General features: G+C 34.0%; 1 protein-coding gene across 6 annotated transcripts in view; it reads right to left on the bottom strand.

Annotated features, from left to right (window-relative positions):
• The window catches only part of Dh44-r1 (Diuretic hormone 44 receptor 1), an 83037-nt gene that overhangs the window by 663 nt on the left and 65152 nt on the right, over positions 1-17222 (bottom strand). For 3 of the 6 annotated variants that reach the window (XM_076376403.1, XM_076376401.1, XM_076376406.1), the window contains exons 3-9: positions 10545-10638; positions 8010-8103; positions 7753-7833; positions 6714-6799; positions 4367-4486; positions 2268-2453; positions 515-666 (exon numbers count right to left, since the gene is read on the bottom strand). In XM_076376403.1, coding sequence (XP_076232518.1) covers positions 515-666; positions 2268-2453; positions 4367-4486; positions 6714-6799; positions 7753-7833; positions 8010-8103; positions 10545-10638 — 813 coding nt within the window. The remainder of the gene's footprint in view (positions 1-514; positions 667-2267; positions 2454-4366; positions 4487-6713; positions 6800-7752; positions 7834-8009; positions 8104-10544; positions 10639-17222) is intronic. The other 3 variants (XM_076376405.1, XM_076376402.1, XM_076376404.1) reach the window with 1 other exon arrangement.

Genomic DNA, 17222 nt, shown 5'->3' with positions numbered 1-17222 from the left:
ATTTTTTAATATAAGGGAAGTGTAATTATCATGTAAAGGAAGTTTAATCTTGGAAAGTTAAAGCTAATGGAAGATCTAATTAATTATCCCCAATTTTAAAAAGAAATCTAATTCCTTTGTTTATAACTATACGACTTATTGTTACAAAAAATTTGTAAGCTTTTACTTCATAGAACTGCTAAAAATAATTAAAAAGTTTATGGACAATTTTGTAATTCCTCTTAAGCTCCTCAAAGTTGAAGGTTCATAACTTCTAGAAGTAGACTTATGAAGTTCATACAGAAATAAATGAGAAACAGGAGAAGTAACATCATGACCAGACTTCTGGATATCTCGACCACTGTGTGCTGTAGATTTATGTCTAAACTGGAAGATGATGTAGATATGTTATTTGTAGGTAGCAGTCCTGAAAATTCATCTGGGTTTAAGTGGAACGACACACGTTTTTCTCGAGCAAGAGTTACCCGCCGCAGTGTGAATCGTAGAAATATGATATTGTAGGGGAATGAAATACCTTATACTCTCTGTTCTCGAACGGGGTGACCAATTGTTATACCTTCTTTCGGTATCCAGATCGCGAGCCGTGGTCCATCGCACAATGTGATGCTTCACCGTATTCTGAACCTCGGTATTCAGGAAGCAATAAAATAGCGCGACGAAGAGACCCTGAAGAATTTATTATATTAATATGAAGCATGCGATCTTAATGCGCACATGCACGCAGAATATGGATTCTTAGACTGAGAGCTATTGGAACTATTGAGGGAACTGGGAACCACTAGAAGGGGCTGCAGAACAATTCCACGAAAAGTCAAATACCGTTTTCTCGTTATAGCCTCGCGATTTATAGGGGCAATTATAGCGAAATGAAAGACAATTCTGAATTTAATCCGCTGCGATGGCTAATTTTACTTCTTCTATGATGAGAGTGGAGAGATAAGAAAATGAAAGCAAGAAGGAAGCTAGTATGAAACAGAATAAACTGATGAGGATAACGGTGAAGCCGTAGCGCATATTATTAATCAAGTTTATAAAAAAAAAAATATTTTATAGTACCTATGTGTGTTCTTTATTTATAACATGCTCACATTTTCTCTTCTTCGATTGTTATGAATGAACATATGGAGACAGGGTGTCGAACGTATCGAGCTTATAACGAGAAATTTCAGTATTATTTTTAAATAAATTAAGTACAGGGGTTAAATGGATATTTTGGATATTTTGTGGAATTGGGGAAACTTGGATATTTTGTACTTCCCAAATGATATGGGATGCACGATACGATATCGATACCTTCATTCTGATATCATCAGGTATCATCACTTTTAACAAATTGTAGGTTTCGATTGTTCTTACATCTACTTATAATTCTCGAACGAATTATTTTAATAAAAAAGTTATTTAGACGTTTAATTTAAAACTAAGTGAAATCACGTATCAGACTTACAAGGGACATCTCTTTAGTGTCATTTTCCGATTTTGATGAAACTTGGTATACGATTAGTATACCAAAATCGAAAAATATTATTTTTCTATGCTCTATTCGCATACCAAATTTCATCAAAATCAAAAGATGACAGTAAAGTAATGTTCCTTGTTAGCTGTTTTTAGTTTATAATAGTTAATAGGTAGTAATTAATAGTTATTTGTATTAGCTATGTAATCCCACAAAATCTCTTTATGTAAAAATATTCCAGATAACTAAGGTAAATGTCCCAATACACAGACGTCTAAGATGTACATATATCCCACTAAGCAAACCTAAAAATGCATATTCCAATACTTTGTTGCATTCCAGTATCTAGCTGAATATTCTATTTTGTAATACTTTTTTTTGCTCTATAGGTATTGCTATGTATTAGGCACATAAGGATTCAATCTCAAAATTAAATAAAACCATCAGTACTGTCCAAGTACTGAGACATTTACCCCATACAAAACATAAAGCTAAAATAATCAGTTATTTCTTCTCCTATAAAATTTCATTTTCATCAGGCACGTGGTATAAGACTGAAAGTATCCATATCTTCTTACACTATGTAATATAGTCTGGCAAAGCATGATCTATATTTCCTCTTGTAAATATTATCAAAGCTAGAGTGCATGATGCAACTTTTCTACAGAGTTATGAGCATCTATACAATAGCCCACGCTCCGCCAATACTTCACAGTGCGTCTCATCAAAGAAAGGAGTAATATTAGAGACTTTCAAACTTATTGTTGAACAACAGGTTTTCGTAACAGAATACTTCGATCGATTGCATTACCTGGGAAGAAAGCAACACGGCGCGGAGATAGGAGAATGCATTAGCAACCTGACCCTCGGTGGGTCCTGTCAGTACCAGGACATAAGTCACTCCTAGCAGTGGTATCAGCACCAACAGAGCCTTGCTCGCTTTCCGATACTGTTGCGTCTCTGCGTTCGTTGCGGACCAGAGCTTCGTTATCAGCACCTGTGATATAGAATCGTTATCGGGTTACAGAGAATCCTGGGCAAACCTTTTCGGTTGACCTGTGGAATGGAATCCTGTTTCTTAGACTCTGTTGATTACTTATACTACCAGCCGAAAGTTTGTAATCACTTGGTGGTTTTCGTTAAAATTATACAGGGTGACGGGATTTCCTTCGATCTGCAAGATTTTTCATGCATCTTTTGTTTTAATACAAGACAGTATTTAGGGACTACAATTCGTAAAGTAATTGCAAACATTTGGTTTATAGAGAATATCTACTTGTACCTATTCATTTGTGTAAATCTGTAAATTTTGTGTAAATTTGTGTAAAATGTAAAAAGGTGTGTAAATCAATTTGGGGTCTCTTTGATGAAGAGTCAAATATGATGTGAATCGCGAAGCATTTATAATTCAATTAATGAGGATTTTATTGGATGTTATATTTTTTTTGCTAGTTTGAGGAATATGTCGAACTTTTGATTTTCAAATTTTTTATGTTTTCAATTTTCTCATCTTCCAACTTTTTAAATTTCGTATTAAATATTTAATTAATTAAGCTTCCAAGTAAGCAATTTTTAAAATCTTTTAAAAAAGTAAGATACACATAGCAACTCTGTTTGCTAATATTTTCTAAACTATTGGTCATGTATTTTCGAAAAACGATACTGATGTATTTGGCTTGACGAGTTCTAAAATCTGACAAAGATTCACTGAAAAATATGTGACATATTTATGGAACATCTTTTATAAATTATATTAAATCATATAAAGAGAGATAATATTCTTTTTAAACTGTTATAAAATAATAGATAAATCTAAAGGCACTACATTAATTTACACACCTAATAGTTACCAAAGATTGTTATATTTATATGTCGATCACTTTTCTTAAAAACAAACATTCTACGAGTTACACAATTTAATTTGAAACATTGCGATTGTACCCTTATAAGAAATGTGTAAAAATTGAAACATTGTATAAAGATGTAAAAATAAATGAACTTCCTTCTTTTATAATATTGTAACATAAGGAGAATGAATTCATATGGAATTCTAGGAAAGTATTCAATAATTTATCTCAAATTTGTTAATTAAATTATTCAGTACATTCTTATTTAGCAAATGTTGCCTTCGATTTTATACTATTATACAGTAAACAAAAATAAACTACATTGAACTGTAGAAAGTTGTTTAATAATTTTTCCCCGATTAGTTAGTCGAGTTACTCGACATATTAATATTTAGCAAAATTTGCCTCTACCTTTGAACTATTATACAATAAACAAAAATAAACACATACTGCACTCTAGAAAATTGTTTAACAATATATCTCAAATTTAATTACTTGCATCTAGACTGCGATTGTTTATGCAAATTTCATTTTCCACAAACACAAACAGAGGTGTGAAATCTAATTAAGAATTTGTTTCAACCCCAAAATACTATAAAATACATTTAGCTTTCGATATTTTGTACATTTTTGTATTCTATAAGAATACTGCACTTTTTTGCGCATTAAAATTTCCCATAAATGCATAAAGATCCACAGTCTACTGATATCACTATCCATATCCTTGTTTATTAATCACAAATTAATCCCTATTCAATTAAAAACCAATTACAAACTGAAAAGTAAATAACACAAATTTCTCTATGAAGTAAACACAAAATACATTACTGTACGATTCCCATCGCACAGGAGGCCACTTATCGTCCAAGAATCAATTTCCCCGTGAAACAACCAGACTAGTTAACTTTTCAACCCACAGCACGATTTAATTTCCTCCCTTACGATAACGTTACATCGACAAACTACGGCAGGACCATTTATTGCATTACCACGCGACCTTCTCATTATTAGTATTTACTCGAAAAGCATTACGACGCCGATAATGAAATCTGTAGGTACTCACCCACATTATCATGAAAAGGAACAGCACGTTGACGCAGAGCACCAAAATAGCCGGGGCCTGATAAAACCAGTCATAAGGGTGCGGTACCATCCAGGGACAATGCTTCCCCAGTCCGACTTCCTGCGAATCGCGGTTACCATTTATTACCATTGCATCTTCGTGAAACCAGGCCAGCTTTACGACCGTCACAAACATTGACTTTCTTTCGCAAGATTCTCATTTGGCCAGTCTTATCGTTTCTTATCGCTGTATGCGACTGTTGACTCGAGCGCTAGTTTCGGTGCCACGGTTAAGACATCGATTAGCCTGAACGCTACAGATCTTACTCGTTATAATCTCCTCAGTAGCGACGTTAGTAACAGCGGGCTTATGGATTCGAGACACAGGTTTCTCAAGACTTAGGTATTAACGTCAACTATATATAATGACAACTATAATTAATATTATAATAGTTAAATAGCCTAGCACGACTCTACCATAGTAATATTTTGTGTTTCCATTTTGTAAAATTAATATTGAGACTTGTCGTTGAAAATGTTGATACTCTTAGTGCCTCGAATCCATATGAAAAAGAGTGTAGAATGGTACAGTTGAAGGGAATCTAATTCTGAGGAATTTCAGCTCGAAATTAGAACGCTGTCACATAGTTTACCACATATGAACGGTGGAAAGACCTGTCAGAAGTGAATACACGGTGACTGACGTACCTACTATGGGAAGCTTTCATTCATTGTGTTTACATATGGACGTATCGATTATAGGAGAGGTGAAAGCTTTCGGCCACTCAAGATCGTTGATCTACTGTACCTTCACCTTCTTCCTTTGACCGTTTCCCTATTTCATATTTCATCTTCTTGCACTTTGGAAGGCAGTAAAGGACTGGCAGACGGAAATGAGAAGGAGATTAAATTGGGTCAGAGCTCTGTGGAGAGTATTAATAGGAAAACAGGTCCATTTTTTGCAGAGAGTGCTTGATCAAAGGTGTAAGAAATTTTAAGAGCTGTTTTTGAATGTTTAAATACGATGGAAGTAAATGTGACTAAGTTTCACTCGAAGCTTCGTTTCTGAGCTGTTAATCTTTAAAAATACATTTAAAATGCACTGAAGTGTGTCTGACATGACTTATTCTACTGATACCGCTGTGTCTGACCTATATTGCTAATGCACATCCGCAGGAGAATAAGTCCCACGTCAGACATGTATCATACGAATTTTGGACATTTTTTGGGCAATTTATAACTAAGAGAAACGAAGCTTGAGACAAGATTTCGTTATTTTCTATTTTTGTTTTATTTTAGTGTAGCGAATAAAAGGCCAGTGAACCCCTGAAAACTTCTAACATCTATCGAATTTTTTGTATATCCTATTCTATTTATGTCTATACTTTTTAGTAGATATAATAAGAATTATTAACAAGGACTGAATGAATAGACTTTTTTCACTGTTGTGGACCCTTTAGTTCTCAATTTGTAATTCTTGAAAAACTTTTCTACCACCTAACGATAACATTGCACATAATTAAATTATGATACTGTAAAGTATACGATAGTTAAAAATTACTCAAAAATCTATTAAATCATAGTTACCTATCTTGCTTTCTCAAAAACAACGTGGCAGGCAACGTATAAAAATGAAATAATAAATCAAAAATACTTCAATTACTTCGTTGGACAGTCCCAAATCTTTCAGATGCAGAATCATTTAAAAATATAAAAATCCCTTCAACGAAGCAATCCCACTAATCTACTATTTCTATATATGACACTATTATACCCAAACTGACTGTACAAATACCTTCTTGACTCACTGTAAGAGCTTACAAGAACTGTCTCCGAAATTTATTCCATAAACACGCGGCTAACTCCATACTCATCTCGACCTGTCTCTGCCATTCCCTTCGGATACAATAGGAGGACTCATTCAGTGACTTCGAACAGCTAAGAAGAACTTTCTCTTCCCTCGGCCAGAGATATGAACAGATTCTGTAAAAGTTCTTTCATCTAGTCTCGTTCGTCTTCCTCGTCACGTACGCTGCTGGCACGTTAACAAGGATCGCGTCCCGAAACTCTCGCAGTATTTCTGGCAGCGTTTGGGCGTGAGCCACGAGACAAAATTGGGAGCTGGGATCAACGCTGCGTTGTATCCTTACAATTTCCATTCCATCTACGCCTGCTCTTGTACATGGCGCCCGATGGATATGAATAAAGTCGAGTGGGAAACGTGTGGGTGCAAGGTTCGAATGGATCTACGTAGAAGGCATTTTCTCTGTTTTCCTAGCATCGCTGCTTTCGTGGCCAGATTTTGTGTCAGGCTGCCTGTATACACACCATCGACGAAGCTCCCTTACCTGGTTCGCCTGGTTCCCCTGGTTCGTGATGTTTTGATCGAGCCACTTCGCGATACTCCACACTGCGATAAAGAGGATCGGAAGACCTGAAATTAAATCGATAAATCGGTGGCTGTAAATGCAGGGTGTCCCACTTTCCTTTATGATCTACTTGGATAGTTCTGTCGTAGTCAGCGGGGGAAATGAGGTCTCGGGATTTATACCGATTTGAAGAGAGGAAAGAAGAATTCTGAATCGATCAGAGTATTCAATGTCTTGTTTCAGAATTACAATTATTTTCGGGATATTTTATTTTGTTTAAATAGATACTATTTTTTAGTTTTAACTAGTAAGGTGGGCTTTCAGAGATACTGAATTTTTAAAAACAAATAACAACATTTTCATAGGGTAATTCTGAGAATGATCCTGCTGGTGAGATGACTCAATCGATATACTTGAATTTTATGCCATCTATTGTGATCTTAGTTAATATTGATTAAAGTCATAACATCGTTTCTTTGATTTGTTTAAAATGGAGAAATTAAGTAAGTTATTTGTGTTACAATTGATTACTCTGGAAAATTTTCTGTATATTCTATAATGTTTAACTAAGATTTTAGTAAAAAACAATGACTTTATCGGAATACAGTGCATAAATACAATGTTTAGAGATATATTTCAATTGTTATGACGAGATATTACTGATATCATTATGCAATATGTATTGTTCTTTAAAAATATATTTTTTATTTGCAATAGTAATTGCACTTGTTATGTAGTGGTACACTAAAAGGAAGTGAATCACCTCACTTGGAATTACCCTACACATTTATGTTCAATAGCTGCTCATTAAAGTGATATTTTAAAAAGTGGTTCATAATCGATTGAACTGGTAGAGGAGCTATTTTGCATAAAAAGATTAGACAAAATTCAGATTAAAATTTGTTAATCTCCCGTTTCATTTTCGAAATATTTCACCGAATTTCAGTCCAGTATATATTTGCAGTACGTAACTGGAAGATGTACGCAAGATAGGGAAAATAAAATTATAAAGTCTCACCCCAGCCTATGACGAGGCACAGTCTCAGCTTGATTTTATCGCCAGTGAAAGTTTTCATGACCAGCAGGAACAGATACAAGCCTGAAAGGAAACCATATTCGGTCCGCTTACTCTATCTAATGCATAATTCATCTATCAGTCTATTGTTCGGCTACACGGAGTCCTACTACGCTGGATTTTGCCTGCATTTTAGCTCACAGATGTCGAATCACGCGAGCGAATAATGGAGAATATCGAGGAAGGTCAAGGATAATTACCCTCCACGAACATCCAAAAGTAATTGGTCAGCTGAAAATAGTTCAGCAGGAAGAGAAATGTCACACAGGTTGGTACGTCAGGCTGCATGGAGACCTGGAAGCATAATAAATATTCGATTAGGAACTGGTAGAGCTGTATCGAGCTGAATTTTTTCGTAGAGTAAATCTGTGATTCAATAGAAGTCAGTATGCAGGGTGGAGCAATAACTTCAACCACCAGGAGTGTCTCCGTTATTTTAGAGATATGAGGAAACTTGTGAAACGAAAGTTGCATAATGTGAAGAGGATTATCATATGACAGTAATATTTTTTGTAAGTAGTGTGCTTTCGAACTTTTGGAAGACACCTCTACATTTTTAAATGACATGATATACTTTTCTATTTCTAGCAAAGTAACAAGTATTTAGGTGATTTCAACTACTTAAATTGAAGGTTTTATTCTATGCGAACAAAAGGGAGGGTGAATAAACGTATGCTAGAGAGTACAAAATACCTGAAATACTATTAATTTTACTTGAATTTATATAACTGATTTTAATTTGGAAAAAATTTGTAGAGGTTTTATTCCACGCGAACGAACAACAGTATAAATAAACGTATGATAAAGAGTAGAAAATGAACCAGAATTTTTCGCGACAGCTGTCCCTTCAACGCTGAATCGTGAACGATTGAAAAATAAGCAGCTATCGAAAGCTGCGAGCCGAGGGAATTTCGTATGGCGCAATTTCATTGGCGATGCATTCGCGCAGCGATTTCGCAGCGCTAGTCGTTCTTTTAATTATCGAAAAACCGGAGCCGCGTCGGCCACTCAGCGGCCGTAATTAATTTTCCTTTCAGCTGGTTCGTTAACAGGGCTCTCCGAGATTTAGTAACTAATGGAAAACGCGCTCGCCATCGGTCAAAAATTCTCTCAGTGCCAGAAAGAATCGTTTTTCCGGCTAATTGCTCGCCATTACTGGCCTTTTACCGCCCGTGGCCAACTACTAAATTGCTACGCTGCCTCTCTGTCTGACGATCCCCTCGAATGTCGAGGAAAAAGCTTACCTTTGTTAAGGACTGTTGCTTAAGAGGGCTTTCTACAGAATACAGCGAAGAATTATGGATATTATCAAAATTAGAGGAACTACAGTTCATTTAGTTCACGAACTCGACAGTGTAAAGATGAATTGGATATTTCAACTTTTCTATGGGGCATATTTATTGGAAGATGGAATCTTTAATCAATTTTGTGGATATGATAAATTTCTAAGTTAAAGTGGAATTATTTTTTTTATATTGTAGTCTTCTAAGCCATATTCTGAGTCTTTTAAAGACATTTTATCTTGGCAGTTTGATTGTATATATGAATTTAGTTTAGATATGAATATTACATCATTTTATTTTGTAGTATTTTATTATATTATAGATTTATATGCTTTAATATGGAACATGTATCTAATATAAAACATCATAATAATAGAGAATTCTGATGTTATTAGTGTTTTATATTATACACATTATGAGATTAATATGGAATAGTAGAAATTATGGTAAAAGTAAAGAATATTATTCAGATTGTTATATCGTCGGAAAGAATGCCACTAAAACAAGAAGTATTATAATATTAAAATATTTTATAAATGATCTGTGGGGGTTAAAATATTTGAAAAATTAAATGTATCCTATATTCATTCAGCTTAGCCTATTATTTTAAATATTATAGTATAATACTATTAATATTGCACATATTATTTTAACTGATTTAAAAATTCAAATACTTTTATTTGTATACTGTACTGTATAATCTTTTTATCTAACAATAATCGATAAGGTAGAACGAAAAATTTTTAACTCTATGACTGATTTCTAATAATAAAAAGAAGTTGGGTATTTTACTCTTTCAGATTAAGTACACAAAAGCTTTTTTCTATTGAAACAATTTTCCAGATGTTGCAAGGGCCTAGAAGCTTTAATTTTATATTTCTTTAAATATATTACAAAAAACTTCGTATCTGTTAATATTTCTCACATCCTCCAGGTTTATTTTAAAAATAAAATTCATGTTTGTGGAAACAAAGTTAAATTTTGTTGAATAAAAATACACCAACATTATTTAAAATTTTTCATCTCTCTACATACTTCGTAAAATAATTACATCATATAATAAAGTATCATTATAATTTCAAATAACTTTGTGAAAATTTCATGTCGACAATCTTTTTAATCCACCCCCGCAATTGACCATAAATATTAGTACTATATTCTCATCGGAATAAATTATATCAGCGTTCGTTTCCATTTAAAAGTAAAAGGAATAGCAACATGTATCACGTTCCAGCAACAAGTGGCGGAGTTCTAGTTTTCGTTGACGTTTTTCGCGCCGCAGCGCGTTGGAAACTTCGTTTGCACGCTTCTGCTTTTTACACGCATTTAGGTGCAACGAATTCACGCTGTGTAGATACTGTTCGTCCCTTTTTAAAGTTTCAAACAAACCCGATAAAGGGGCGCAAGCAATTTTTAATGGGGAAGGGGCTTCTGAAAAATAAATGGAAATACCTGCATTATGCTGTTCAGGATCCACATCAGGTCTGCGAGTATGTAGGTGAACATTAAATTTGTATGTATGTTATTCCTGATGCATCTGAGCTCCCTGCAACAGAAATTTATTTAATCAGTAAAATATTCTTCCATAAAAATGTTCCTCTTTTAAAAGGGTAAACTGTTGACGCTCTGAGGCGTTCGAAAATTGTTAGTTTTTAATGAGTTCTTAAAATTACAATTACAGTGAGCACTGATTTTTACGTCATTTATAAACAATGTCTACAACTATATACAACATTTTATCAAGAATATTACCTGTTAGAGTTTAACATATAATTATTTTTTAATGTAATATTTTATCATATTCGTATCTATGATAGAACGAAAATTGTTTTACATCATGAATCGTTAAATATCTGGTGAAACAGAATAATTGATAGTTACAACATGTGATATCGTTCACTGCACAAAGATAACTAAATAGACATTGATGCAGTTTGTGATGATACGTATTATTTATGCGATTATTAATGATCATGACCCAATACGGAATACAGTAATAAAATTCCATTATTAATGCTACCCATTGTTGCACAGTTCCCGACTATTTCTCATTATTAATAGCGCAATATGCCGCTGTACACGTAGGGCAATATTAAACGTGAAGTTGGTATCGCTCTCCATGGCTCTCATTCTCGAGTAACTTCGACAATACGCATAATTAGACGCGAGCAAATACGCTCTCTTTTATCGAGGAAAGGCTTTTTTCCAAGTCACGCGCCACGGAGATATTTTATATTCAGTTCATAACGTGGGAAAAGTGACGCTCGAAAAGAGTGTACTCAACATCAGGAGGTCGCTTTTCCTTTTCGTTTTTATGCCTCGAAAATAATCGCTTACTGTTTCACCCATAGAATTGGGTCCGTTTTCAATGGAATTTCGATGCTAGAGTTTCCAGGGAATTTTCAAATGTATAACTTTCAGAGAACTACTCCTACTTTCTGTTCTCGATTAAACACAGATTTTTTTCGTTGTAGATATGTCGCTATTTCTTTCATTTTTCGCAACTATTTTTTCCTGGTTTTTATTACTGTTTTTGTTGTAATTTTAATTTATTATAATAATATGTGAATAGATGTCTACATGCGATTAATTTTCTAAGTATTAAAAATACGCAAAAATGTTTCAGAGGAAAAAGAAATTTTTCCCTAAAAGTTGACTTCTGTTTATTTTCTACAATTATTAAAATTGTCACAAGCTGCAGCGCAGAAAATCTACTGTTACGTATGTTACTACAATAATTTTTGATTTTTTTATTTTCCAACAATTTTGTGTTGACCATTAGCTGACAAAGTGCTTTCAAAATGTATAATACATAGAAAGCAACTCTGTATTACTTCATTATATTATAGCTTTAAATAATAAACACTGTTTAAAAATAAAGTTGAAATATTATCCACCAATCCCTAAAAAATTCTACTCAATATTTGATTCACTAATTACCCGAGAAGAAAACTTGTAAACTCATTTGAAGTATTTTTCAAAGCCTGCAAGATGGTGCAGCCTGAAAGTATATTCAATTCTCTTTTCTTTTCTCATTTTACAATCTTTTATAATGGGAAGTAAAATTCGCTTCGTTTCAGCGATTCTTCTTGTTCTCTGTTTGCTCACACGCGTTTCCTTTCATGAATTTAAATTTCGCTTTTCCGTGACACAGTGAAACGTTTGTGAAACGGTCCGTTTACATAGGTGCGAAATCGGAAGCGTCGCGAACGAGTTGTTCCGTGTTGGAAATTTCGCGATTAGAATAAAGGAAACAAAAGTGCTTTCGAGGAATAGCGTATCCAATTACCTGTTTTAAGTTGTTGGACCATAGTTTTGTCGCTTATGAAGCAAGATAAATGACGTAGAACGTCGTTACCAATTACCGAAACAATTTCAGTGGTACGAAACAGAATTATTCCGACGTTTGGCGAGTTACCGCCTGGAAAATGATTTCGACTATCCAAGTCAAGAATTTCATTGTTCTAGGTTCGTTGTTCATTGTTCGGTGCAAACATCGATACACACTTTGATATAAATGTTGGTATGAAATGACTAATTGTATTAAAGAAAAAATATAACAATATAAACGTCAATATAATTGTCGATGCAAATATTGGTATCAATATCGTCAATATACATTCTATAGGTATGTCGAGAACAACGATATTAGCATTCATAAATCTTGATGTATGGTTAATGATGTTTGTCAAAAATAATTGTAAATTATTGATGTGTATCAGTGTTAACGAGCAGCGAAAACTGTTTGTATTTATTGTGATATGTTGTAAATTATTCATGTCATATAAAATTACGACTGTTCATTGAGGCTTACATTTATACTAAATATCGCTGATTATTTATACTTATCGATAATAATTAACCATTAATTACTTGTGTGCTTTCGTATACATTTTTTGTAAACTGCTTCAGTGATTTTTTTAAAAGGGATTAAAACTATCCAATGTTAAATATACTAGTAATATTTAACATTCGACTGATGAAGATCTTCCAAATATAATATTGAATTTTCAAGGAATTTTTAATCAGGCTGATACATTAATATTCTCTTTTAAGACTATACGAATAGCAGCTTTCAAAGTATTAACAATTAAAGTTACTCCGTGTATTTGAATTTTCTGAAACTGTTAGACTTGAAAATTTCGTAAATTTGAGAATATACAAATAAATTTAATGCTACCGAATTAATGCAAATACATACTCACTGAATGCATTGTATTTCCTGCTCCAGAAACTACTCAGTTAGAAGGTTAAAATATAAATGTGAGGCGCAAGAGAAATGGAACAGCACTGCTTTTACTTTTACTATTTTTTTAACCGTTCGCCATTGCTGATTCTTCACCGACAATCGTTAGTTAGGGCCGCTCTCTTATTCAGACGAAGCTGATGAGAAAAACGACGCCCCGGGATTCCATTCCGCTGTAGCCCGTGATAATTCTTTCGATGAGAACGTACGAGGTAGCGCGTTTATTTATTATTCGAGAGAATTGCGCAGGGAAACTGCGAACGTGCAGCGCAGAAACAAAGCGGAAACCCGGTGGCTATGCATATTTATTTCAGACGTGGCTCTGCCTCCAGTAAAGAGGTCAGTAACAACCCCTCAAATGGTCCCCTGGAACGGAATAATTTGAGGAATACAGAGAAAGAGGGGAATGGCGAACGATGCAACTTCTTTCGTAAGCTTCAACGAGCGAACAGGAAGCTAATCCTGTAAACGATCTCCACGATACCTTTGCTTCTTCATTCTTTGAAGATATTTGCCGAAATGATCATAACTGTATTATATTACGGCGTTTCGTAGAGGAGTCCTGGCTTATTGCTAATTAAGTAGCTTTCAAGTATTTCAGAGGTTTGGGGCTGTACTTTAGAAGGGAAATATGTGTGCATTGGATGAGTAATATTATGGGAAGATTGTTTTCTAATTTTGAAATCTTCGATTTTTAAAATTTGTAGCTTTTCTAACTCTGAACTTTTCAAATGTCTTAATCTTTAACTTCGCAAGGATTTTAATTTCCAAGTTATTCATGCTTTCGAATTTTCAAAATATCAAATATTAAAATGTTCTACCATTCAAGCTTTTAGATTTTTAAATTCTCAATTTTTCAAGGCTACAAGTTCTCAATTCTTCGAATCTTCATTTTTTTAAATGTTCAATTTTCTAAATCTTTCAACTTTCAGTATTCAAACGTTCAAATCTCAACTTTTTAACCTTCAGTTTCGGAAAAACGAAGATTCGAAGGATTGTAAACTTCATATGAAAATTTGAAAACTTCTACGATTGAATATCTAAAGGTAGATTTATACTACATGTTATATGACAAAGTTATGTAACTTTTTAGAAAGTAGAGAAGAGACATACATCTCTCTTATTCGTTTTCTAAAAAGTTCCACAGCTTTGTTACATAACACGTAGTGTAGACCTAGCTTATAAGGTGCAACAATTTGAGAATCTGAAATTTAAAATTTTGAAAATTCGAAGATCTGAGAATCTGAGATTATATCTCTGTCTCTTATGTTTTACTCTAATACCTTTATGAATAAACAGGAACACGCAGAGACAATTTCATAAAGTAAAGTAAACATTCATCTTCCAGAAACAATAGTCTGCTTTAAATTCTTGGCACCATACATTACTTCCCATTCATCGCTTTATTAACGAGTCTATGCGGTTGCAACCAATTGCAAGCTTTCAACCAACAGCAGACAAGTTATTCTAATAAGCAAAGTCTGTGGAAATTTATGATTCCGCTGGCCCTCGAGTGTTTCGCCTTTAGCTATTTGCGTCACGTGTCGCTTATTCACGGTGTTCCCATTCACCTAACAGGCATTCGTTTGTAAAGGTTGTTATGCATAATGTTGCCCAGGAGTGCTTGAACAGCTCTATGTTCTCTTTTTGTTCCGTCAACTTCGTCTCTATTTTTATTTCTCGCTGAAATTCATCAAATTATTCAACATCGACCATTTATAGACAAGAGACAACTTCACCGCCAACAAAGTCCCTTATTTATACATTTATATAATTTATTAAAAATTCCATGATCTGTTATAAGTGTATATTTATGGAAATCAATTTCGTAAATTTTAATGTATTCGTCATGTCTATTTTTATGTTATTATGATTCATGATATTTTCAATATCCAAATATGTAATCAAAGTTTTAATTTTTGTAAAAATGAAGCATCTATATTATGAGTAATATTAATATTTATATATATGTTGTGTACGTGAATTTTTCGTATATTTACTTTAATATATTACAGCATAATGTATTTGCGAGATATTAAAATATCCAGTGACTTGTAAATTTTTTCGTCAAGGATTATTGAATTCGTAGGAATATTTAAATTTTCAAGCTACTTTATAATTTGTATTGAAAATGTGAAATCTGAACAGGAGCTTTTAAATTAGAAGTTAGAAAGAAGGTAAGTTAATGAAAAGAAGTATATCATAGTAGACTTCAGCAAAATAAAACGGTAAAAAATGTAAAAAAAATGTAAAAGTTACATTTTCAAAAAATTTGAGTTCATGCTTTAACTGAAGCTTGCAATATACAATTTATATAGAATGTAAAAAATATTGCCTTCGATAGTTTAAGAGATGGTAGAAGATCCAAATTGGATCATAAACTGTCTTATGATATAGCGTCCAATCTGTTTTCACTTTCCAATAAGAATACTTTAATATGGCTACAGTAGAATGTCGATTATTCGAACTGGATTTTCCTCGATCTTATTTACAATTTTAGGTATTTAAAGTACTAACGATGAAACTATTTAAGGACCTCAACTAAACCTCAAATTATCACTTAGTAATATTTTAAGAAAAGTAAAAATAATTGACTGTGAATTTTGAAGGTAGTGTTAATTCGAATAATTAACATCCTATTGTATATGCTACACTAACAATCAGAGATTTCTATAATTCTACACATGCATTGAAGAGTGAAAATAGAGCAAAAGTGTCTCAATACATTTTGCTGTATCTCTTACGATTTATCATTTACAAAGCATCAAAAATCCGTGATCCATTTTCAACGAATATCTGAATATCTTTGAAGCATCCATAAAAATGAAATCCTAAGCGATACAACAAAAAGTCTCAACACATTAGCTTGTATTTTTAATGACTGAATTTTTCTAAAGCTTTAAAAACCCACGATCCATTTCCCCCGAACATCTCCATTTTTCAAGCCTTTATAAAAATGAAATCTTAAGCGATGCAACAAAAAGTCTCAACACATTAGCTTCTATTTTTAACGATTGAATTTTTCTAAAGCTTTAAAAATCCGCGATCCATTTCCTCCGAACATCTAAGATACTTCAAGCTTCCAGTCATGTCCACCTTAGGAAACCCTCTCAATAAGTGTCTGAATACAGATGGCTGCTGGTGCACGTTCAGAAGCTTAACTCAGAATCCAATGAATTAGCATGCGCTCAAAATTCCGTGAGTAACAGCGTCATCCATAAACAGACGCCCGTAGATCACGGCGTCGAGGCGATTTCCCCTGGACCTGGTTCGTGTTTGCCGCGGCAAACCAAAGTCAAGGCAACACGTTTCGTTTCCTCGGAACACCGCGCGCTCCACTTATAGCGTTGGCGGAACGGTGCATCGTGGCGTCAATAATTTACATCCGCTGGGAGCCACGGATTCGCCACGGAAGTGTGTGTTTCAAATCCCCGAGCAGGTTTAATAAAATATCCGCAGTTCCGTGCAGGATTCGGTACGTTTCCTGGTTCAGTTCGCATTTCCGGAATTGCCGCGTTTCCTTTCGCCCTTCCTCCTTCCTTCCCGCCGTCGACCTTCGCTCGTTAGCATCTGACCTACAAATTTATCTATACTGCGTTCACTGAGAGAACGCAGTCGTTTCACGCAGATGGCTTCCATTGCCCCGACTGACTTTTCCACTGAGATTGGTGAAGGATTCAAGAGCCTAAAAGGACACGCCTTGCTTCTTTCTACTCTGTATACCTAGTGTCCAAATGAAACAAATGTTTCTATCTATTAAGAAACAATATTTATTGAGATATCAATGTAAAGAATCCACAGCTTATTTGATTCTAAAGAAACAGCAACGGTAGAACTGTTTCCTGGATTTCCTACAAAATGTTCGATGCGACCAGGTAGTTTAT

The sequence above is a fragment of the Calliopsis andreniformis genome, chromosome 4, assembly GCF_051401765.1.
Source record: "Calliopsis andreniformis isolate RMS-2024a chromosome 4, iyCalAndr_principal, whole genome shotgun sequence".
In the NCBI taxonomy this organism is placed as follows: Eukaryota; Metazoa; Arthropoda; class Insecta; order Hymenoptera; family Andrenidae; genus Calliopsis; species Calliopsis andreniformis.
The sequence above is the reverse complement of the archived record's forward strand: the minus strand, read 5'-3'. Positions and strand labels throughout refer to the sequence as shown.